The following is a 22,987-nucleotide window of genomic DNA, read 5'->3' on the forward strand; positions in this document are numbered from 1 at the left end:
AGGCTCCACCTCTGTCTCTATCTCTGACAGCTACATTCCCACTTCCCCCTCGGAGCTCCCAGTTTGCCCTGATGCTGACCCTGACTCCCACGCCTCCTCCTCCTCCTCCTCCTCCTGATTCGGCTGCTGGAGGGTCTGGTGGCTGACAGGCCACAATGGCAACGTTGCATGTCCAGGTCATCTTCATTAGTGAGAAAGCACCGTGTGAGGATGAGCCAATGTGACTCTCCCCCTACTCTGCTTCCTGTGTTTTGCAGGCTGTCCTGCGGATTACATCCCCCCTGAAATCTTTCATTTCCGCACCCAGTCGGATGTCGAGCTTTACGGGATGGTGTACAAGCCACACGACCTCCAACCTGGCAAGAAGCATCCCACGGTGCTCTTTGTCTACGGGGGGCCTCAGGTAAGCGAGATTCATCCAGATCATGGTTGCCCCAACGATGCTTTTTTTGCAAGAGGAAACTGGACTTTCTGAAGACGTTTTGCTTCTCATCCAAGAAGCTTCTTCAGCTCTGACTGGATGGTGGGGAAATGGAAGGATTTATACTCCTTGCAGACAGCTGGTCATTTGCATCCTTTGAGGGAGTCGTTGAGGCCACTTGGAGGTTGACTCAATTTAGGACACAAATAATAACCCTCCAGGTGGCCTCAGGGACTCTCTAAAACATGAGTGTCAAACTCAATTTCATTGAGGGCTGCATCAGGGTTGTGGTTGACCTCGAGGGTGGTGGGAGCAACTGGGTGGGCGTGGCCAGCTTGACGCCCCTCACTGGGTGTGGCCAACTGGGTGGGTGTGGCCTGCATGACACCACTCCCTAAACTGCTGGCATGTTTCCTCTTTGCATTGGGTAGATCAGGCCGAAGCCTTGCTGGCCCCATGTTTCCTCTTTGCATTGGATAGACAGGACCGGCCCCTTAACATTTTCCAGGATGACCCTGCGGGCCGGATCTGACCACATCAGATAGGGCTTGCTCTAAAAAGAATGCAAATGACCACCTGTCTGCAAGGGGTATAAACCCTTCCATTCTCCACCATCCAGCCAGAGCTGAAGAAGCCTCTCGGATGAGAAGCAAAACATCTTCAAAGGAAAAACCAGAAAGTCCCCAAGTTGCCTCTTGGGGGGGGGAAAAGCACCTTTGGGGCAACATTTTCAAAATCCGGATTGCACAGGAAGGTGGATCCCCCCCAAAGAGCTGCTTCCGTTAACAGATGGGTGCCTTGTCCCCGTCCCCCCACCCCCCGTCCCTTTTCCTCTGCTCGTCTCCTAGGTCCAACTAGTGAATAATTCCTTCAAAGGGATCAAGTACCTGCGGCTGAACACGCTGGCGTCCCTCGGCTACGCCGTGGTGGTGATAGACGGGCGAGGCTCATGTCAGAGAGGCCTTAAGTTCGAGGGAGCTCTTAAGAATCAGATGGTAAGTTCCTGTCATTATCTCCAGCCAGTGGATCTGCCCTCTTATTTTGCAATTCAGACCGGGTAAAATATTACATTATTATTATATCAGTAAATGTTATGTTATCCTATTGATCTATATTCTCGTTGCGTTCTTTTTCCTTGTTTATTTTATCCTGCGGTTACAGGCAGTCCTTGATCACGATCGAGCCCAATACTGTGTTGTTAAGTGAGACATTTGTTAAGTGAGCTTTGCCCCCCCCCCTTTTACAGCCTTTTTTCCCAGAGTTGTTAAGTGAATCCCTGTAGTTGTTCAGTTAGCCACACGGCCGTTAAGCGAATCTGGGTTCCCCGTTGACTTTACTGGTCGCAATGGGATCACGTGAGCTTGGGACACAGCAACGATCATAAGTATGATCAAACTTCAGATGCTTGGCAAATGATTCATATTGCCAAGCATCTGAATTTTGATCACATGATTATGGGGCTGCAACAAAGGTCGTAAGTGTGGGAAATCGTCATAAGTCACTTTTTCCTGTTCCGGTGTAACTTTGAATGGTCCCTGAATGAACTGTTTAAGTTGAGGACCACCTGTATTTTTACTCCTGTTCTCTTGATGCTCTTTCATTTTCTTCCTTTTTATTCTAAGCCTCCTAGCGTAGCCTCACGGTGAGATACTCAGCAAATAAATTCAACAAATAAATAAAAAAAATATATTTATTTCCTAAAATAAATACTTCCTACGCTATTAGCCGCCATTCCCTGCTTCCTTCTTCCACTGAGTTACCACAACTGAACCCAATATCTCTTGTCGCTGAGTGAGTCGGTTGTTAAGTGAATTTTGCTCCAATTTACAACCTTTCTTGCCCCAGGGGTTAAGTCAGTCACCGCAGTTGTTAAGTTAGTTGCGTGGTTGTTAAGTGAATCTGGCTTCTCCATTGACTTGGCTTGTCAGAAGTCTACAAAAGGGGACCATATGATCTCGGGACTCTGCGACCGTCATAAATACGAGCCAGTTGCCAAGCGGTCAGATTTTGATCCTATGACCATGGGAATGCTGCAGCGGTTATAAGTGGGAAAAATGGTCATCCCTTTTCAGTGCCATTGTAACTACGAATAGTCACTAAATGAACTGTTATAAGTCCAGGACTCCCTTCCCTTCTTCCTTTCATAAAATGGGGCAAAATTCACTTAACAAGTGTCTCTTAACAACCAAAACTTGGGGCTCAACTGTGGTCATAAGTCGAGGACTACCTGTATCTCCATAGATTTTTGCTCCATGGCTGTCGGGAAATGGGGAAAACGATGATGACGATAGATAAAAATTATTCCAAACTCTCTTTCCTTTCCTTATATGTGCCTTTCGGTACAGGCAGTCCTCGATTTACACCCACAATTGACGTTGCTAAGTGAGAAATTTGTTAAGTGAGTTTGTCCCATTTTACGGCTTTTCTCTCCACATTTGTTAAATGAATTACCGTATTTTTCGGAGTATAAGATGCTCCTTAGTTTTTAGGGAGGAAAATAAGAAAAAATTCACCAGAGGTGAATTTTAGCAACAGGTTCCTTGGTTGTGAGCTCTGTGCCTGGCTTTTTTTTTGCTTTTTTGTCTGCCTCTGAAACTTCTGAAACTCCGTTTCAGAAAAAACTTTTTTTCCTGCCTCTGAAAGCCTCTGAAACAGAGCTTCAGAAAAAAAAAAGCCTCTGAGGCTCTGTTTGGGGGCTTCTTTTCTGAAGCTTCGTTTCTGATGCTTTTTTCAGCCTCTGAAACCTCCGTTTGAGAAGCTGGGTGGGGCTACATTCGGAGTATAAGACGCACCCAGATTTTCACCCTCTTTTTTGGGGGAAAAAGGTGCATCTTATACTCCGAAAAGTATGGTACTGCAGTTGTTAAATTAGGAACGCGGTTGTTAAGTGAATCTGGTTTTTCCCCAATGTCGTTACTTGTCAGAAGGTCGCAATAGTGGATCACATGACTCTGGGACACTGCGACCATCATAACTATTTATTTATTTATTTATTTATTTATTTTATTCAGTTTGTATACCGCCCTTCTCCTAGTGGACTCAGGGCAGTGCACAGCCAAAACTAAAACACATACCAATACAAAATTTAAATTTTTAAAAAGAATTTCATGACTTTGGCCCCAAAATTTAAAACATTCAAACTAAAACCCATTGACAATTTAAAAAACTAAAAAAGCTAGAAAAGGGGGGGGGGGGCTGTTGTCAGCCTCCAAATGTAAATCACGTGACCGCGGGCGTGCTGCAGCCGTAAGTCACTTTTTAAAGTGCCGTCGTAACTTTGAACAGTCACTAAATGAACGGTTGTACGTCGAGGACTACCTGTATAGGGTTTCCTGCTTGAGTAGGAGGCTGGACTAGATGTCCACCTAAGGTCCCTTCCAACTCTTGTTAATTCTTTCTTTTCCTCTGCAATCCCCTTTTCAGGGCCAGGTGGAGATCGAGGATCAGGTGGAAGGTTTACATTACGTCGCGGAGAAATACGGGTTCGTCGACCTCAGCCGCGTGGCCATCCATGGCTGGTCGTACGGAGGTTTCCTTTCCCTGGTGGGGCTCATTTACAAGCCCCACGTTTTCAAGGTGAGCCTGGCTGCCTGAAACGGTAAAGGTTTTTGGAATGGGACAACTCACCATTGGCCAGCTCGCAGCAGGACACCTCGCCACGGCCAACCACTTGCTGTGGCACAATTTGACAATGGAGAGGAGAGGAGAGGAGAGGAGAGGAGAGGAGAGGAGAGGAGAGGAGAGGAGAGGAGAAGAATGGAATGGAATGGAATAGAAAGAGTAGAATGGAATGGAATGGAATGGAATGGAGGAGAGAGGAGAGGAGAGGAGAGAAGAGAAAGAATGGAATGGAATGGAATAGAAAGAGTAGAGTAGAATAGAATAGAATGGAGGGGAGGAAAGGAGAGAAGAGAAGAATGGAATGGAATGGAATGGAATGGAATGGAATGGAATGGAAAGAGTAGAATAGAATAGAATAGAATAGAATAGAATAGAATAGAATAGAATAGAATAGAATAGAGGGGAGGAGAGGAGAGGAGAGGGGAGAGAAGAGAAGAGAAGAGAAGAATGGAATAGAATAGAATAGAATAGAATAGAATAGAATAGAATAGAATAGAATAGAAGGGAGGAGAGGGGAGGGGAGGGGAGGGGAGAGAAGAGGAGGAGAGGAGAGGAGAGAAGAGAAGAAGAATGGAATGGAATGGAATAGAAAGAGTAGAGTAGAATAGAATAGAATAGAATAGAGGGGAGGAGAGGGGAGGGGAGGGGAGGAGAGAAGAGGAGAGAAGAGAAAGAATGGAATGGAATGGAATGGAATGGAATGGAATGGAATGGAAAGAGTAGAGTAGAGTAGAATAGAATAGAATAGAATAGAGGAGAAAAGAGAAGAGAAGAGACGAGAAGAGAAGAGAAGAGAAGAGAAGAGAAGAGAAAGTAATAGAATAGAATAGAATAGAATAGAATAGAATAGAATAGAATAGAATAGAATAGAATAGAATAGAATAGAATACAGAGTGGAAGGGAACAGAACAGAACAGAACAGAACAGAACAGAACAGAACAGAACAGAACAGAACAGAACAGAATAGAATAGAATAGAATAGAATAGAATAGAATAGAATTTTTTTATCGGCCAAGTGTGATTGGACACACAAGGAATTTGTCTTTGGTGCATACGCTCTGAGTGTACATAAAAGAAAAGACACGTTCATCAAGAATCATAAGGTACAACACTTATTGATAGTCATAGGGTACAAATAAATTCTATTTAATTATTTAAAATGAACAAAAAAATATTTTTAATTTTTGCCATTCACATTTCATTTTGTTTGTCCTTTTGCATCCTTTAATGATTCTATTCCACTATTTCTTTGATAACCTGTTTCCCTGAAAATAAGACCCAACGGGAAAATAAATCCTAGCATGATTTTTCAGGATGCTCGTAATATAAGCCCTACCCCCAAAATAAGCCCCAGTTAAGGTTGTCAGCCAGATGGATGCATTTAGTACCGTATTTCCCCAAAAATAAGACCTAACCAGAAAATAAGCCCTAATGCGTCTTTTGGAGAAAAAATTAATATAAGACCCGGTCTTATTTTTGGGGAAACACAGTTATTAGCTTAACTCTTGTCCTGCAGCGAATTGGCTGTGGGGAGTTGTACAGCGAGTTGGCCCCACAACTTGGCTGTGACAAGTTGTCATAGACCCAACTGGTTTCCCCTGTCCAGCTGTGCCTGACTCTAGGGGCCGCTGCTCATCTCCTTTTGCTAGCCAAAGGAACCAGTGTTGTCTGAAGACGCTTCCGTGGTCATGTGGCTGGCATGGCTGTATGCCAAAGGCGCCTGGAACATTGTTACCTTCTCATTGAAGCGATACCTATTTATCTACTCGCATTTTACATGCTTTCTTTTTTAAAAATTATATTATGTTTTATCAATGAGAATAATATACAAGGAACTTCCGGCGGTGACGTCATCATGAACGGGTGAGGAAACGGAGGCTCCATTTCTGATATCCAAATTTCCTCATTAATTGCTCTTTAAGAGCATCCCCGAACTCGGAGGGATCGGGAAACGAAAGAGGAATTCGCGAAGCCCCCTGGTGTTGCGCTGTCATCAGGGAGGTCGAGCGATTAACCTCTTAAATTGGTGGAGAAGAAGTCGGCTTTTTCGGTGGACAGGAGTGATGGCGCCCGCCCAGATTGAAGCAAATAGTGGAAGCAAATTCGACGGTCAGATAGATCACCTACAATAGAGGAGAATAATATACAAAACAGAAACAAAATCAGAAAAAACATACATCCAACAGTAACAAAAAAAAATTGTGTATAAAAAAAAAGGGGGGGGAATCGACACAAACATCCAATATCCAAAAAAATATTGCAGCAAACAGCTTGATCAGCTTCAGCACGTTATCACAGCTCTAGCACGTGGCACGGCAGGGCTCCGCTCCGTTGCGCCCACCACCGATCAGCTGAGCGACAGCTGGATCCCAGCCTCCTGTAGCCCTGCTGATCAGTGGGCCGGCTGATTGGAAACGCTGCCATTGCTGCCTCCGCCAGGAACGCTGGAACCTTCGCTGCCGAACAGCTGATTGGCGGTTGGATCAGCCTCCCAGAATATCGTCGATCAGCTGTCCTAGGTGGTGGGGATCGTCACTGCCACTGATCGCCGCCGCCGCCGAATGGCTGCTCGGTGGTATTCTGGGAGGCCGATCCAACCACCAATCAGCTGCTTGGCAGCGAAGGCTCCAGCATTCCCTGGTGGCGGTGAATGGTGGCAGTGACAGGCTGCCACCACACCAACCCCCCTCTCCCCCGCCGCAATATTCCATAAAACACATAGACATTTCCACCCACTTTACGGGGGGACAGACTGCGTCTTATAGAGTGAAAAATACGGTAGTTACTTTCTCATCCTTATTTAACAAGAAAAATGTGTATATAATCAACTATGACATGAGTGTCAACGTCACATGACATTGTAACTTTTCCCCCCCTTCGCTAAAATGGGACTGGGGGTGGCCAGCGTGTGATGCATCCGGCCCGTGAGTTTGACACCCCTGAACTAGGATATTTAAAGGCCCGGGGACTAAAACATACGAAACACGGTCGCAGGATTTGGGTATGTCTAGTCTTAACGAAGAGAAGGACCAGGAGTGGCACGATAGCAGTCTTCCAGTATTTGAGGGGCTGTCCCAAAGAAGAGGTGGCGGGGGGGTCAACCTATTCTCCAAAGCACCTGAAGGCAGGATAAGAAGCAATGGATGGCAACTGATCAAGGAGAGAAGCAACCTGGAACTAAGGCGAAACTTCCTAACTGTGTTGTGGCCCACCAGCGGCCTGTGTAGCTGATTCCGACAATGAGGAGGCTGGTGTGGTGCTGCGCCAGCAGCCTGTGCAGCTGGCGCTCGAGTCGGACAGTGAGGAGGCTGGAGAAGATGTGGTGCCAGAGGCGGGGATTCAGCCAGGGCCTTCAGAACCTCCCGAAGCTCCTTTAAGTGAAGAGGACAAAGAGGAGGAGCCTCTTCTCAATGCACGGGTGCGTAGAGCGGCCAAAAGGCAGGAGTGGCTCCTCAGGAGGAGGTCTCCTCGAGAGTAAGGCTTGGGGCTAATTGACCACTCCCTTAGCCTATTTAAGGAGGAACGCCGATTGAAGCAAGCCGTAGGGAACAACTTTAGTTCACTCTATTTCGCGTCTGGATTCTCTGCAACATTGCTTCTGGGCTTTCTGCCAACCCTAGTAAGACTGTGATTACCTTATCTGTGGATTCTTGTAGGCTGTTAAGAAAGTTTATTAACAGCCTTTGTTTGAAAAAGACTGAGTTATTTGAGTAAATTAAGTTTTGTACAGACTTTGTGTGTGCTGCGTTCTTTGGGGTCCGTAGCTGAGGGAGAACAAACTGGGAGAACAATTAACCAGTGGAATGGCTTTTGTTCCACTGGCCGTTTTTTCTGACAAGCAAAGTCAATGGGGAAGCCAGATTCACTTAACAACCGTGATAAAATTCATGGATGAATTTTATCAAACAGGTTTCCTGTTTGGCCAAATGTGTGCAGCAGGAGGCTGGTTCTGTGTGTGTGTGTGTGTGTGTGTGTGTGTGTGTGTGTGTTTGTGTTGGAGGCAGGAAGACTCCGCTCTAGATTTATCCTCTTTCGTTCTCCTCCCGTAGGTCGCCATAGCAGGAGCCCCCGTCACCGTCTGGATGGCTTACGATACCGGATACACGGAGCGGTACATGGACGTCCCGGAGAACAACCAGCAAGGCTACGAAGCGGGCTCAGTGGCCCTGCATGTCGAGAAACTCCCTAACGAGTGAGTATTATGGGAGGATATCCGATGGGGTGGGAGGGGCGCGTAGAGGAAGGGGTCCAAGGACGAGGCCCCCTCAGCAAAATTCGCAACGTCTCCACATTGAGACGGACAGTCAGGCGAGGTTATGCAAAAAGCACGACGTTAAGTGGCAGACGGTAGCTTGTCTTGGCTGCTCGCACACATTTCGGTAGTCCTCGACTTAGAACAGGTCATTAAGTGACCGTTCAGAGTTACAACTGGCACTGAAAAAAGGGACTGTAGGACCGTTTTTCACACTTAACGACCATTTCAGCAACCTCACAGTCATATGATCAAAATTCAGACACTTGGCAACTGACTCGTATTTATGACGGTTGCAGCGTCTTGGGGTCATGTGATCCCCTTTTGCGACCTTCAGACAAGCAAAGTCAGAATAACAGAGTTGGAAGGTAGTTTGGAGGTTTTCACAGCCATAGTGTTCGAGCGATTGCGCGCTCCGGCCCCCAATGCTCTTCTTGTTCCCTGGGTTGCGCAGATCCTCAGGGCCCGGGCCTTCGGTTGATGTTGTGCAACGCCAGGTCCGTGGTAAATAAAGCCCCCCTCATTTGTGATCTCGTTCAGGAGGGGGGAGCGGACCTGGTGGATATTACGGAGACCTGGTTGGGCCTGGAAGGGGGGGGTCCCCCTCGTTGAAATGTGCCCACCAGGTTTCCGCGCATTCCATCAGCCGAGGTCTCAGGGGAGGGGAGGGGGGGGTGGCGGTTGTTATAAAGGAAGGTCTTGGTCCGAGGGAGGCCACTGTGCCTCAGATAGCTGGATGTGAGTCCCTCTTTGTGAAGTGGGGCCGTGGGGGGCAGATGGGCTTGCTGATCGCGTACCTGGCTCCCTGCCGCGTGGCGGCGGCCTTGCCTGAGCTGCTCAACGTGGTAGCTGGGGTGGCGGTTGATACTCCCAGGCTTATGGTCATGGGGGATTTCAACCTGAGAAGTCTGAGGCGGCTCGGGAGTTCATGGCTTCCATGACGGCCATGGACCTGACCCGGTTAGTTCATGGGCCCACTTACACAGGGGGACACACTCTGGACTTGGTTTTTGTCTCTGGCCAGTGGCTGAATGGTTTTGATGTAGGGGATATTGTGATCGAGCCCTTGTCATGGTCAGATCATTCTCTCCTTCAACTTGACCTTCAAACCGCTGCACCTCGCCGCAGGGAGGCGAAACCGACTAGGTGGTTCCGCCCCAGGCACCTGATGGACCCAGATAGGTTCCAGACGGAGCTTGGGCCATTCCCTGAGGTTCTGGCTCATGACACGGCTGAAGACTTGGTGACCGCCTGGGATAGGGCGGCCGCTGGAGCTTTGGACCACGTCGTGCTTTTGTGGCCTCTGACCCGGTGCCGATCCCAGTTGGCTCCCTGGTTTTCCGAGGAGCTGAGGGAAATGAAGTGCCGGAAAAGGCGCCTAGAGAGCGGTTGGAGGGCCAGCCGGTCCGAATCTGACCGAACACCGGTGAGGTCTCATATTAAGACCTACCTAGTGGCGATACGAGCGGCAAAGTCTGACTACTTTTCCGCTCTTATCACATCTGCAGATAACCGCCCAGCCGCCCTGTTTAGGGTGACCCGCTCCCTGCTCCATCTGGGAGCGCGGGAAGACCCCTTAGAGGGTAGGGCTGAGGATTTTGTACAGTATCTGTATGACAAAATTGCTCAAATTCGGGAAGGTTTGGACTGATGGGGTAGGTTCAGACGGGGTGATGGAGGAAGGACTTGAGAGTGTTATCTGGGAGAGTTTGACCCGGTGACTCCCGAAGATGTGGACAGGATTCTGGGTAGACTTAGTGCGGCCACATGTTTATTGGACCCGTGTCCCTCCTGGCTGGTGCTGGCTTCCCGGGAGGGTACACGAGGGTGGCTCCAGAGGATTATCAACACTTCTTTGAGTGAGGGTTGCTTTCCCGCCGCCTTGAAAGAGGCGGTGGTGAGGCCCCTCCTCAAGAAGCTCTCCCTGGACCCGGCTGTTTTAGCGAATTATTGTCCAGTCTCCAACCTCCACTTTGTGGCAAAGGTTGTTGAGAATGTGGTGGCGCGATAGTTCCCCCAGTATCTGGATGAAGCGGTCTATCTTGATCCATTCCAGTCGAGTTTCAGGCCCGGGTACAGCACAGAAACGGCATTGGTCGCATTGGTTGATGATCTCTGGAGGGCTCGGGACAGGGTTTTTTCCTCTGTCCTGGTCCTATTAGATCTCTCAGCAGCTTTTGATACCATCGACCATGGTATCATGCTGTGCCGGTTAGAGGGGTTAGGCGTGGGAGGCACCGTGTTGCGGTGGTTCTCCTCCTTTCTCTCTGACCGGTCGCAGTTTGTGTTGATGGGGCCAGAGGTCGACCTCGAGGCACCTTGTGTGTGGGGTGCCGCAAGGGTCGGTCCTTTCTTCTGTTCAACATTTACGTGAAGCCACTGGGTGAGATCATCCGTGGTTTCAGGGTGCAGTTCCACCAGTACATCTGTACTGTACATCTCCACCCCGGACCACCCCAATGATGCCCTTGACGTGATGTCCCGGTGTCTGGAGGCCGTGCGGATCTGGATGGGGAGAAACAGGCTCAAGCTCAACCCGTCCAAGGCTGAGTGCCTGTGGCTCCCGGCTTTCCGATATAGTCAGGTGGTGCCATCTCTGACTATTGGGGACGAGTCGTTGGCCCCCACGGGGAGGGCTCGCAACTTAGGTGTCCTGGATACACGGCTGTCCTTAGAAGAACATGTGACGGCCATGGCCAGGGGGGCTTTTTATCAGGTTCGCCTGATCCGCCAGTTGTGTCCCTTTCTGGATTGGGACTCCCTATGCACGGTCACTCATGCCCTCGTCACTTCCCGCCTGGACTACTGCAATGCTCTCTACATGGGGCTCCCCTTGAAGAGCACCTGGAGGCTCCAACTGGTCCAGAATGCGGCCGTGCGGGTGATTATGGGAGCGTCATGGCGCTCCCATGTAACACCTCTCCTGCGCGAGCTGCACTGGCTTCCGGTGGTCCTCCGGGTGCGATTCAAAGTATTGGTTACCACCTTCAGAGCACTCCATGGCTTAGGACCTGGGTATTTACAAGACCGCCTTCTGCTACCAATAGCCTCCCACCGGCCAATTCGCTCCCACAGAGAGGGGCTCCTCCAGGTGCCGTCGGCCAAACAATGTCGGCTGGCGACCCCCAGGGGGAGAGCCTTCTCTGTGGGGGCTCCTGCCCTCTGGAACGAATTGCCCCCCGAGATGCGGAGGATTCCCAACTTACACACCTTCAAGACGCTTTTATTCCAACAAGCCGGGCTGGCCTAATTTTTAAATTTTTATCATTAACTTTTAACTTTTAAATATCCAAAATGGGTAGTTTTATTTTAATTAGATATGGGCCAAATTATTTAATATTTCTTAAATTGTTTTTTAAATTTTATATCTGTGTGTTTTATTTTGGCTGTACACCGCCCTGAGTCCTTCTGGGAGAAGGGCGGTATATAAATTAAATTAATAAATAAATAAAATAAATAAACAGCAAACAGCCTGCTTTACTTTCATTTTCGTTTTCAGCATAGCTTGATTAGCACAAGGGGGAAAAAAAATCTGCTCCAGCAATTTACCTCCTTGCAGCAAGCAGCAGAGGCCCTAGCAAAACAGCTGAGAGTAAAACAACTGTGAGTCGGGAGGCCGATCCAATCAACTTGTGCTAATTAGGCTGTGCTGAAGCTGAAAGGAGCTGTTTTTTCTTGCTGCTTGCTGTAAGGAGTTAAATGCTGGGAGGCAGAGGCCAAAGGGTGGGGGCCAGTGAGTGGGCGGGGCTACATTCAGTGTATAAAACGCACCTAAATTTTCATCCCCTTTTGGGGGGGAAAGATGCATCTTATATTGTAATTTGTTACAACATTCTTTCCAAATTTCTTACGTTTATATTAATTCATTTTATGCCTCCTTTCTCCCCATTTTTCTTACTACATTTCTATCTTGCTTTTACATTTCATTCATTACATTTTTCCCAAAAATTTTAATTATATTGATTTTCATATATATCTCTTCTCTAACCGTTGATAAAATTACTCATGCGCTAGTCACCTCCCGTATTGACTGCTGCAATGCTCTCTACATGGGGCTGCCCTTGAGGACCACTCGGAGGCTTCAGCTGGTGCAAAATGCAGCCACGCAGGTTGTGATGGGAGAATCCCGATACTCCCATGTTACACCCCTCCTGCGTGACTTGCATTGGCTACTGGTTGCCCTCCAGGTGAGATTCAAGGTGCTGGTGATGACCTATAAAGCCCTACATGGCTTAGGACCAGGATATTTGTCGGACCATCTGCAACCAGCAACAGCTCCTCATCGCCTGGTGCGTTCTCACAGGGAGGGCCTACTCAGGGTGCCGTCGGCTAGACAGTGTCGACTGGCGTCCCCTAGAGGCAGAGCTTTCTCTGTGGGTGCTCCCACCCTCTGGAACCAACTTCCTCTGGGGCTCCGGTTGGCTCCTGACCTCCGCACCTTCCGCCTGGACTGTTCAGCCTGGACTGGGGGGTTGACATGTATTTTAACATGCTTTTATTCGGATATTTTATTGTTGTGAGCCACCTTGAGTCCTATGGAGATAGGGCGGCATATAAATCAAATAAGAAAGAAAATTGTCCCCATACCTTAAAATACTCCGATTTTTCTTTTTCTTTAATTGCCAATGTTAATCTATTCTTTTCTGCACATTCCAATATTTTCTTAATTACTTCTCCTCTGTAAGGATTTTCTCTGCTGAAAAGGAAATGTTAAATTATATACTTTGTGCGTGAAAATCTCAGATCCAGCTTTGCCCCTTCTGTAGCTACTTTGGCTTTAGTAAAGTATATTTTTTTTGTCTAATCGTGGGCCAGGAGTCTTTCTTTCTTTCCTAACTGACCAAGTAGGTTGACACTTAAACCCTGGATCATTTTTCCTCTCTCTACTTCCCAGGCCCAACCGCTTGCTGATCCTCCACGGGTTTCTGGATGAAAACGTGCACTTTTTCCACACCAGTTTCTTGATCTCCCAATTAATCCGGGCTGGGAAACCGTATCAGCTACAGGTAGGTGAGAGTGCTGGAAATAAAGAGGGCACCGTCCTGCCCACTGGGAACAGAGGACTATTGCAATTGGTAAGGTGCAGGCCCCTGCCAGCTAAGGTACTGGTAATTATTTATTTTTATTGAAGGGGTCCTTGGTGCTCTCTGAGCTTGGTGGTTTTCTTGCAGACATTTCATGACCTGACTAGGTAACATTATCAGTGCTAGAAGGGGATGGAGTTTGCAGAAAGGAGGAGGGAGAGGGGCAGAAGGAGGACAAGTACGACAACGACTGACGGTGACGAGGAGAGAACAGAGGATGGGCCTCTGTGGTCTTAGTTGTACCCCCCAGCCTTGTACCTAGGTCCAAGGGGCCCCCCTGCCCTCCTCCGCGGTGCCCGTTCCTAGACTCTTTTAACACCGTTTTCTTCCCTCCCTTCGTCCCCGCAGATCTATCCAAACGAACGACACAGTATTCGTTGCCCTGAGTCCGGGGAGCACTACGAAATCACGCTGCTGCACTTTCTTCAAGAATACCTCTGAGAGGGGCGGACGGGCCCTTCCCCTCCTGCTTCCCCCCCCACACACACCTCCACCTCCGCCGTGGACGCCAACATGGTTCCCGCGCTCTGCTCCCGCTGCTTCTTTTCAGCCACGGGGCAGCCTTCGAACGCAGAGCACAAAAACCGTCTCGGGAGGAGGGGGGGGGAGGCCCATCTCTCCTCGCGCTGGGCCCTAGGGAGGCCCTTCTGCTTTCCAGATGGCGCAGCTCTAACCTTTGTTTGTTTTCCAGCCTCTCTTAGGGCTTTTTCTTATTCTGTCCCCCCCCCACCCACCCACAACCTCCCCCACCCGTGTCCCCCTTCCCCCAAGTATTTGCTGCTACTTTCTTTGTGCTGGAAATAAAAGACGGGCAGTTTTTCCCCTCATCCCACCTCACCCCTTCGGCTGTCTGTCTGTCTGTCTGTCTGTCTCTCTACCTGCTAAGAGTTCTGTGTGTGTCTCCCCGTCCGTCCGTCCGTCCCCCGACCTTCCACCTTGTTGCTGGCTTGGCTCCCCCCCCTTCCCCCGCCTCGGATGCAGGAGGAGACCCTTTTTCTGACTTGAGGTGGGCTCAGCAGGCAAGGGAAAAGGGGAAGGAAGAGGAAACGGAGAGAGGGAAAGAGAGAGGGAAATTGACTGGAACAGGAACTCGGGGGGGGGGGTGGATTGTAAGGGGGCTCTATTTATAAGCATGTGGTGCTGCTGTCTTGGATCTCCCCCCACCCTGACCCACCCCTTTCTCCCCTCCCCCCCCCACCCCCCAGCATGTTTGAAAGGTGCGAGCCATCCTTGTTTACCTATCTGGAAACCAGGCATAACGGTGGCCGAGTTTGGTTTGGGATTTTATTTTTATTTTATTCTTTTTTCTTTTAACAAAATTAGCTTTTCTTTAGCCTTCGTGAGATTATTTATGGACGTCTTTCTTTTTTTTTTTCTTCCTCCCCCTCTTTCTGGTTATGTCCTAATCTCCCTCCTTGTCCTGTCTCCCTTGAGGGAGGGGCTCCGGTAAGTTAGGCATGGCTTCAGTTCTCTGCCGGTCAGCGACTGTAATTTTTTGGTCCCCCCCGCCCCTCCTCCCCCTCCCCCCCCCCGTTCCAACGGATGTCGCTTGTTTGTTCTTCTCTTTGCGGTAGCACTCTCCCCTCCGTCTCCCCCGTTGCACCCACTCAACATAAACGGCGATCCGGGAAGAGATCTGAAGGGGGGGGGGAGGCTTCGTCTCGCGGTCGCCCCTCTGGAGAAACTCTCGACCGGCTTGCTCTCCTGCCTCCCTTTTCCCACCCACCCGGCCCGACCGTCTGCTCCTGCTTCCCCCTGGGTGGGGTGAAATGGAAAGCGAGAAGGAAACGTCGACCTGCCCACAACACGAGGGGGGGGGGGAGAAGGAAAATCTGAACCACACACACACACAAAAAACAACCCCCAACTCTCCTCCTCCCCAGTATCTTTAAGTGCGTATTATGAAAAGAAAATATTTTTATGGATTCTTATTCTTTTATAATTATGAGTGGTAAGATGTAGTGACTCATTAAACTATTGGAACGAGGCACCCTGTTGCTTCCCGCCTGGTGTGGTTTTTGTTTGTTTTATTGTTTTTTCTTATTTTGTCTTTTAAAATTGTGCAGAATTGCCTGTCGAGTAAATGAATTGGGCTAATTGAGGGTCTAGACCGAAGATGTTTGGGAGCTGTTTTTTTTTTTTTCCTCCCCTAGTCTTTGACTTGCTGGGATTGCAGGAATGACCAAAAAATAAAACCACTCTGGGTAGTCCTCGACTTACGACCACAATTGATGCTTAGATCTGGACCACAGGGCTATCCTGGAAAGAATGGAAGGACTTGCCTGTGGTGCCTCTGCCAGCGGAAACGGAGCTCAGGAGGGCCGCCTGTGGCACATGCAATGTCGAGCTGGCCATGCCCCCCCCCGCCCCCCCCCGAGGTCAAACACAACCCTGATGTGACCCTCAATGAAATCGAGTTTGGCACCCCTGCTCTAGATCAGGGGTCTCCAACCTTGGCAACTTTAAGCCTGGAGGACTTCAACTCCCAGAATTCCCCAGCCAGCTGCTGGGGAATTCTGGGAGTTTTATTTTATTTATTTATTAATAATAATAATAATTTTATTTCTATACCGCCCTTCTCCCGAAGGACTCAGGGCGGTGTACAGCCTATTTAAAAACACAGACAAAACAACAATAGAAAATTTAAAATAATTAAATAAAGTGGCTCAAATTTAAAACCCCAATAAATTTAAATACCCCAATTTAAAACTATTGTGTTGATAGTCCGGCCTGGCGGAACAACAGGGTCTTCAATGCGCAGCGAAACACCCGGAGGTCGGAGATCTTAACGAATTTCCGGGGGCAGTTCGTTCCACAGGGCTGGGGCTCCCACATTATCAAATTTATAGACCGCCTTTCTCCCGAAGGACTCAGGGCGGTGTACAGCCAAAGTAAAAAACATAGATACAAACATTAAAAACAATTTAAAAAGATATAAGTTTGGCCCCAAAGTTAAAAAACAATAACAAAACATATTAAAAACATTTAAAAAGTGTTAAGCCAGCCCAGCTTGCTGAAAAAGGAAGGTCTTCAGGGCACGGCGGAAGGCACCGAGGTCTTGAATTCTTCATATCTCTGGGGGCAGTTGATTCCAGAGGGCAGGTGCCCCCACAGAGAAGGCCCTCCCCCTGGGGGCTACCAGTCTACATTGCTTGGCCGATGGCACCCTGAGGAGACCCTCTCTGTGGGAGCGCACCGGTCGATGGGAGGTCGTCGGTAGCAGCAGGCGGTCTCGGAGATAGCTAGGCCCTATGCCATGGAGCGCTTTAAAGGTGATAACCAACACCTTGAAGCGCACCCGGAAGACCACTGGGAGCCAGTGCAGCTCACGCAGGAGAGGTGTTATGTGGGAGCGCCATGCGGCTCCCGTCACTACCCGCGCAGCCGCATTCTGGATCAGCTGAAGTCTCCGGGTGCTCTTCAAGGGGAGTCCCATGTAGAGAGCGTTGCTGTAGTCCAGGCGGGAGGTGACGAGGGAATGAGTGAGTTGAAGTCCTCCAGGCTTAAAGTTGCCAAGGTTGGAGACCCCTGCTCTAAATCAAACTTTTCCAAGCTACAGATAGTCCTTGATTTATTATCACATTTCTGTTGTTGAGTTGTGGTCCTCGACTCACAAACATACATTCAATAACCGAAGCTCACAACAGCGCTGAAAAAAAGTGACTTATGGCCGTTTTTCACACTTACGACCCTTCCTTGCAGCGTCCCCTGTGGTCGCACGATCAAAATTCAGACCCTTGACTACCGGCTCATATTTATGACGGTTGCAGTGTCCCGGGGTCACATCATCTCCTTTTGCGACCTCCCGACCAACAAAGTCAGTGGGGAAAGCCACTGACTTTTAGTCATTTTAAGAACCCTGTTAACTCGCTTAACGGCTGCACTTAATGCACTTAACGACCGTGGCAAGAAAGGCGGTTTTAAAATGGAGCAAAATCACTTAGCAACTTGTCTCGCTTAGCCATGGAAATGTCAGGCTCAAATGTCGTAAGTCGAGAACTAGGGGACATGAGAGCAGTCTCCCGGTATTTGAGGGGCTGCCACCGAGAAGGGGGGGTCCATTATTCGCCAAAGCATCCGAGGGCAGGACAAGAAACAACGGATGGAAACTAACCAAGGAGAGAAGCAACCTGGAATTGAGAATCTTCCTAACAGAACAATTAACCAGTGAAACTACCCGCCTCCAGAAGTTGGTGCTCCATCACTGAAGGTTTTTAAAACCTTCACTTGTCTGAAATGGTGTAGGGTCTCCTGCTTGAATGGGGCTGGACTAGATGACCTCCCAGGTCCTTTCCAGCTCTATTCTGATTCTGATTGACTATCTGGAGCTCTTAAAAAATGAGCAAGTTATCTCATCTCTTCTGTCTGACAGCTTCTCCCTGTCTCTTCTAAAGTGGGGTGTAGATTTGAGGAGGTGTTCAGAACTGGAATGACCAAGAGCTCAGCGGCGTTTGCTCTGCTCTGTGTTGGAAGCATCGTTTCCGAAAATTATCTTGACCTCTTTTTTCACTGCTGGAAAGGATCTCTCATCCTTTTCCCCTGCACCCCTAGGGAAGTTCTCTTCCCGGTCCCGTGCATTTACAGTAGTGGCCAAAATTGTGGAAACCTTTTGGGAAAAGTATTTTTGAGGTTTGATAGCTAATAACACCATTTTTTGGGGGATTTTCAAAATAATCATATTCTGCTGCTGGAATGGCCTGGGAATAGCCCAGATCTTAACCCAGGGGTGAAATGCTCCCGATTCGGACTGGATCGCCTGATCCGGTCTGAACCGGGAGCATTTCATCCCTGGGTGATCTGGTAGCGATGGCAGTGGGTGATTCGGAGAACCGGTAGCAAAAATCCATGCCCCCCCCCCCATGCCCAGCTGAGCCGCGTGATCATCAAGCTTTTTTTTTATTATTTTTAAAAGCATTTTTTCTACAACCTCTGGTTGAAAAAATGTTGTTAAAAGAAAAAAAAGCCTCTGACGATCAGGCAACTCAGCTGGGATCATCAGAGGCTTTTAAAAGCATTTTTTTACAACTTCTTCGGCTGAAGAAGTTGTAGAAAAAATGGTTTTAAAAGTAAAAAAAAAAAAAGTTGGCCACGCCCACTCAGTCACATTACCACCACCCCCACCAAGCCACGCCCACAGAACCGGTAGTAACACATTTTAGATTTCACCACTGCCTTAACCCAATTGAAAATCTAGGGAGCCGTCTAAAGAAACTTGTTAGTCAGAAGCGACCCAGCAATGAAACCCAGTTAATAGAAGCCATCATTCAATCTTGGTTTCACATGATAACAGCTGCAAAACTAAAAGACCTGGTTCACTCCATGGGAAGACGTTGTAAGGCCGTCATTCATGCTAAAGGTTACCCAACTAAATATTAACTGGCATGGGGATCATTTTTGTGTATCTCGTTTTTTTCTACGGTAATAATTTTTGTATATCTCATTTTTTTCTACGCGTTTCAACTTTTCTTCTTTCTACTGTAACTGCTATTCTAGTAGCAAATCCTTCATAAAAGTTTTTGCATTACATTCTTGATTAAATTATCTTTCCACTGATGCATAATTTTATGGTTACTACTCCAAAAAAAAAAAAAAAAGTGGTGTTATTAGCTAGTTTTAGAAAATACGCTTTTCCCAAAAGGTTTCCACAATTTTGGCCACGACTGTACTATTTTTCATGCACTTGTACCTACTTCTCTTCTTCGAACCTCACGAGATAACTTGAGTTATCAAGCACCGAGTTCCGGATCACCGCAAGGAAACCACATCCTCTGTTGCACTGGAGGGCTACTGCTGGAGGCTATGTAGAAGCTGGGCTCGCATCACAAAATTGTGGCTTTGCAAAACCCAGCAGGTGGAGGCAGGGCCAGTGAAAGGAAACTGAGGGGGAAGAGAAGGTTCAAGAGATCTGGGAACTTTTGCCGTTGCAGAGAGACGGGCAAGGCAGGGGGCATCTCTTTTCCTAGCCTTTTCTGCAGGAAATTGGTAAGTGCACCTGGGAGAAACAGGTCATAAATCAGGGACAGAACTCCTGTTTTGGTAAAGGGAACGCCAGCCATCGCCCATTAAAACAGGGAGCTGCACTCAAGATCCTAGGGAATGCTTGGTGGTTGTTTTTTTAAGGTAGACTGCCCCAGCCTCTGGAAGCTCCGCTTCACCATCCTGCAGCCAGGGATATCTTGGTCATGTGCCTAAGATGCTTGTGCCCCTTTCATGTCATCTCATTTGATCACAGACAAACACACACACACACACCCAGTGGTGGGATTCAGCCGGTTCGCACCACTTCGGGAGAACCGGTTGTTAACTTTCTGAGCAGTTTCACAAACTGGTTGTTGGATGAAATCATTAGGGCAGAGAACCGGTTGTTAAATTACTTGAATCCCACCACTGCACACACCTTTTATGTGGTCCAATAGACATGTGAGAAGAGGCAGCTGTGTAGATTGTTGTTGGTGCGGATGGTATAAGTTTTAAGAGTTATAACTTAATTATCAGGTTTTTTGGCAGCTGCAGCTGTCAGAAAAGCTAACACGGTCCTAGGCTGCATTAACAGAGGGATAGAATGAAGATCACGTGAAGTGTTAATACCACTTTATAATGCTTTGGTAAGGGAATATTGCATCCAGTTTTGGTCGCCACGATGTAAAAAAGATGTGGAGACTCTGGAAAGAGTGCAGAGAAGAGCAACAAAGATGATTAGGGGACTGGAGGCTAAAACATACGAAAAACAGTTGCTGGAATTGGGTGTGTCTAGTTTGATGAAAAGAAGGACTAGGGGTGACATGATAGCAGTCTTCCAATATTTGAGGGGCTGCCACAAAGAAGAGGGGGGTCAACCTATTCTCCAAAACACCTGAAGGCAGGAGAAGAAACAATGGATGGAAACTAATCGAGGAGAGAGAAGCAACCTGGAATTAAGGAGAAACGTCCTGACAGTGAGAAACAATTAACCAGTGGAATAGCTTCCCTTCAGAAATTGTGGGTGCTCCAATATTGGAGGTTTTTAAGAAGAGACTGGACAGCCATTTGTCTGAAATAGGAAAGGATCTCCTGCCTGAGCAGGGGGTTGGACTAGAAGACCTCCAAGGTCCCTTCCAACCCTGTTATTCTATTATAAATTGATAGGAAGATAGCAAGAGTGTTATGGAATGATGAGACCAGAGACCAAACAACATTCCTGGGTCAGCCAGAGACAGTTTATTGCGCAGTTTCAGAACCAGATTTGTATCTGCAATTCTGAACCAAGAAGAGCTCTGATACAACTGCTTTTATACATCTCCAAGGCAAAGGATTTTGTGAGCACAGCAGTTTTCCATATATGGTTAACATACATTTGTTACATTATAATTGACACTTTCTAATTACTAAATTCCTTCGTTATTTTCTAGTTCGTAAGATTATCTTAGCTAAACAACCTTCCTCAGTTCTGTGATTGCTGATGCGTAGATTCATGGCTGTTTTGGATAATAAGTAACTTTTGTTTCATATGGATGTCCTTGCATCCTTGACAGCTAGGCCCCTCAGAAGATATATATTACCAAGAATGAAATTTAGCTGATTTAGTGTAATCTCTAAACAAGCACATTTCTTTCTTATAATAATGTGAATAAAGAGGGTCCTTCAGTGTTCATATAGCTGACCCTGTACTATTCCTACATCATTCACATTAAGAGCATTTAGACTTACTGTATATACTGCTTTTACAGTGTTTTTACAGCCCTTTACAGAGTCAGCCTCTTGCCCCCAAACAATCTGGCTCCTCATTTTAGCCACCTCCAAAGGATGGAAGCCTGAGTCCACCTTGAGCCGGCGAGACTCGAACTGCCAAACTGGAAAAATGGCAGAATGGGGTGGTGGGGTAGTGGTATTTCTTTATGAAAATAGATGGTGCTTTTCCCCAGATTAGAGTCCTGTGAATGAAGAAGGAACACAGAACGTGAGAAGAACACAAGTTGTCGAAGTCGGACGAAGGACTCAAAAGGACGAGACCCGGAATTAATGAATCGCATATGGCAGGGGTGGGCAACTGTGGCCCTTTTACAAACCTGTGGACTTCAACTCCCAGAATTCCTGAGACAGCCAAGCTTGGCTGTCTCAGGAATTCTGGGAGTTGAAGTCCACAGGTTGTAAAAGGGCCACAGTTGCCAAACCCCTGCCATATGGTGTGGCTGCTCCTTCTAATCTTAGCTGCAAAAATCAGGAAGTCGTCACTGCCCAAAATATTGTAAAAAGGTGTAGCGATGGACACAGCATGAAGACCCCTTGGGGAAGAGGTGGGTGGATTTGGAAAAAAAACATTCCTGCAACCTAAATCCTAAATTCTCCTCAATTACCAACCCTGTATTTTTTTTAAACGGTGTAACTTTTGGAAACGGGATGTTTTGCAGAAAAGTTCTCTTCTAGTTTTCCCAGAAATGCTGCAATCTCGATGAGGCAAGGTTTGCTTCCTCTGTGCACATGGGTGCACTCACGTTTGTGTGTGTGTGTGTGTGTTTGTGCATGCGTGTGGGGTGTGGCTGTGTATAGGGGAGCAGAAGCCCAGAAACAGCCACCAACGGGAAGGGAGCCAGAATGGGCTTGCTAGACTTATAAAGTCTATGAAGTCTTGCGCAGATCGATGAATTAATTCTACTTTATTGTAAAGTAACAATAGAGTGGCATGGTGGTCTAGAGGTGAGGACTCTCACCTCCTACTCGGAAGGTTGAGAGTTCGATCCTAGGCAGCAAGAGGAGTTTCTCTTTCAGGGCACAAAAAGAAAAACACTGTATTTTTCGGACTATAAGATGTACCGGAGATAAGACGTACCAAGATTTTGAAGAGGAAAACAAGAAAAAAAAAATAGTATTTGGCCTCCACGCGTCTGGTTTTTGCCCTCCCCGGGCCCCCAGGAGCACTCTGCAGGCCTCCCAAACCTTCTGCGCATCCTGTTTTTATGAAAAATGGGCCAATTTTTGGCCACCTGAACCCCCCACGCATCCCGTTTTTACCCTCCTCGGCCCCCAGGAGCACTCTGCAGGCCTCCCAAACTCTCTGCGCGCCCTGTTTTCTTAAAAAACAGGCCTATTTTTGGCCTCCCAACCCCCCCCCGCCCGTGTGCCGTTTTTGCCCTTCCCAGCCCTCAGGAGCAGGCCTCCCAAACCATCAGTGCATCCCGTTTTTGCAAAAAACGGGACGCGCGAGGCGGAGTTTAGTGAGACCAAAAATTGCCATATTCGGTGTATAAGACACACCGACATTTCCACTCTCTTTGGGGGTGGGGGGAGTGTGTCTTATACTCCAAAAAGTATGGTAACTTCTGCACACTCCACGTAGGCGTCAGGAAGGGCATCCAGCCAGTAAATGTTCAATTGCCCCGACCACACCCTGAAGCAGGGGAGCCATGCTAGCGCAGTGGTTAGAGTGTAGTACTGCAGGCTACTTCTGCGGACTGCTGGCTGCCTGCAGTTTGGCAGTTCAAGTCTCACTGGCTCAAAGTTGACTCAGCCTTCTGTCCTTCTGAGGTAGGTAAAATGAGGACCCAGATTGTCGGGGGCCAGAGGCTGACTCTGTAAACTGCTTAGGGAGGGCTGTAAAAGCACTCCACTGGTTGTTTCTCACTGTCAGGAAGT

General features: G+C 47.9%; 1 protein-coding gene across 4 annotated transcripts in view; it reads left to right on the forward strand.

Annotated features, from left to right (window-relative positions):
- Positions 1-15,365, forward strand: part of DPP9 (dipeptidyl peptidase 9) — a 56,549-nt gene extending 41,184 nt beyond the window's left edge. For all 4 annotated transcript variants that reach the window (XM_070944557.1, XM_070944563.1, XM_070944562.1 and 1 more), the window contains exons 16-21: positions 258-403; positions 1,270-1,416; positions 3,845-3,997; positions 8,092-8,234; positions 13,189-13,300; positions 13,727-15,365. In XM_070944557.1, coding sequence (XP_070800658.1) covers positions 258-403; positions 1,270-1,416; positions 3,845-3,997; positions 8,092-8,234; positions 13,189-13,300; positions 13,727-13,819 — 794 coding nt within the window. In that variant the 3' untranslated portion in view covers positions 13,820-15,365. The remainder of the gene's footprint in view (positions 1-257; positions 404-1,269; positions 1,417-3,844; positions 3,998-8,091; positions 8,235-13,188; positions 13,301-13,726) is intronic.
- Positions 15,366-22,987: the final 7,622 nt, after the last annotated feature.

Source organism: Pituophis catenifer, unplaced genomic scaffold (assembly GCF_029215685.1).
Source record: "Pituophis catenifer annectens isolate HBS135680 unplaced genomic scaffold, rPitCat1.0.hap2 SCAF_1, whole genome shotgun sequence".
Lineage (NCBI taxonomy): Eukaryota > Metazoa > Chordata > Lepidosauria > Squamata > Colubridae > Pituophis > Pituophis catenifer.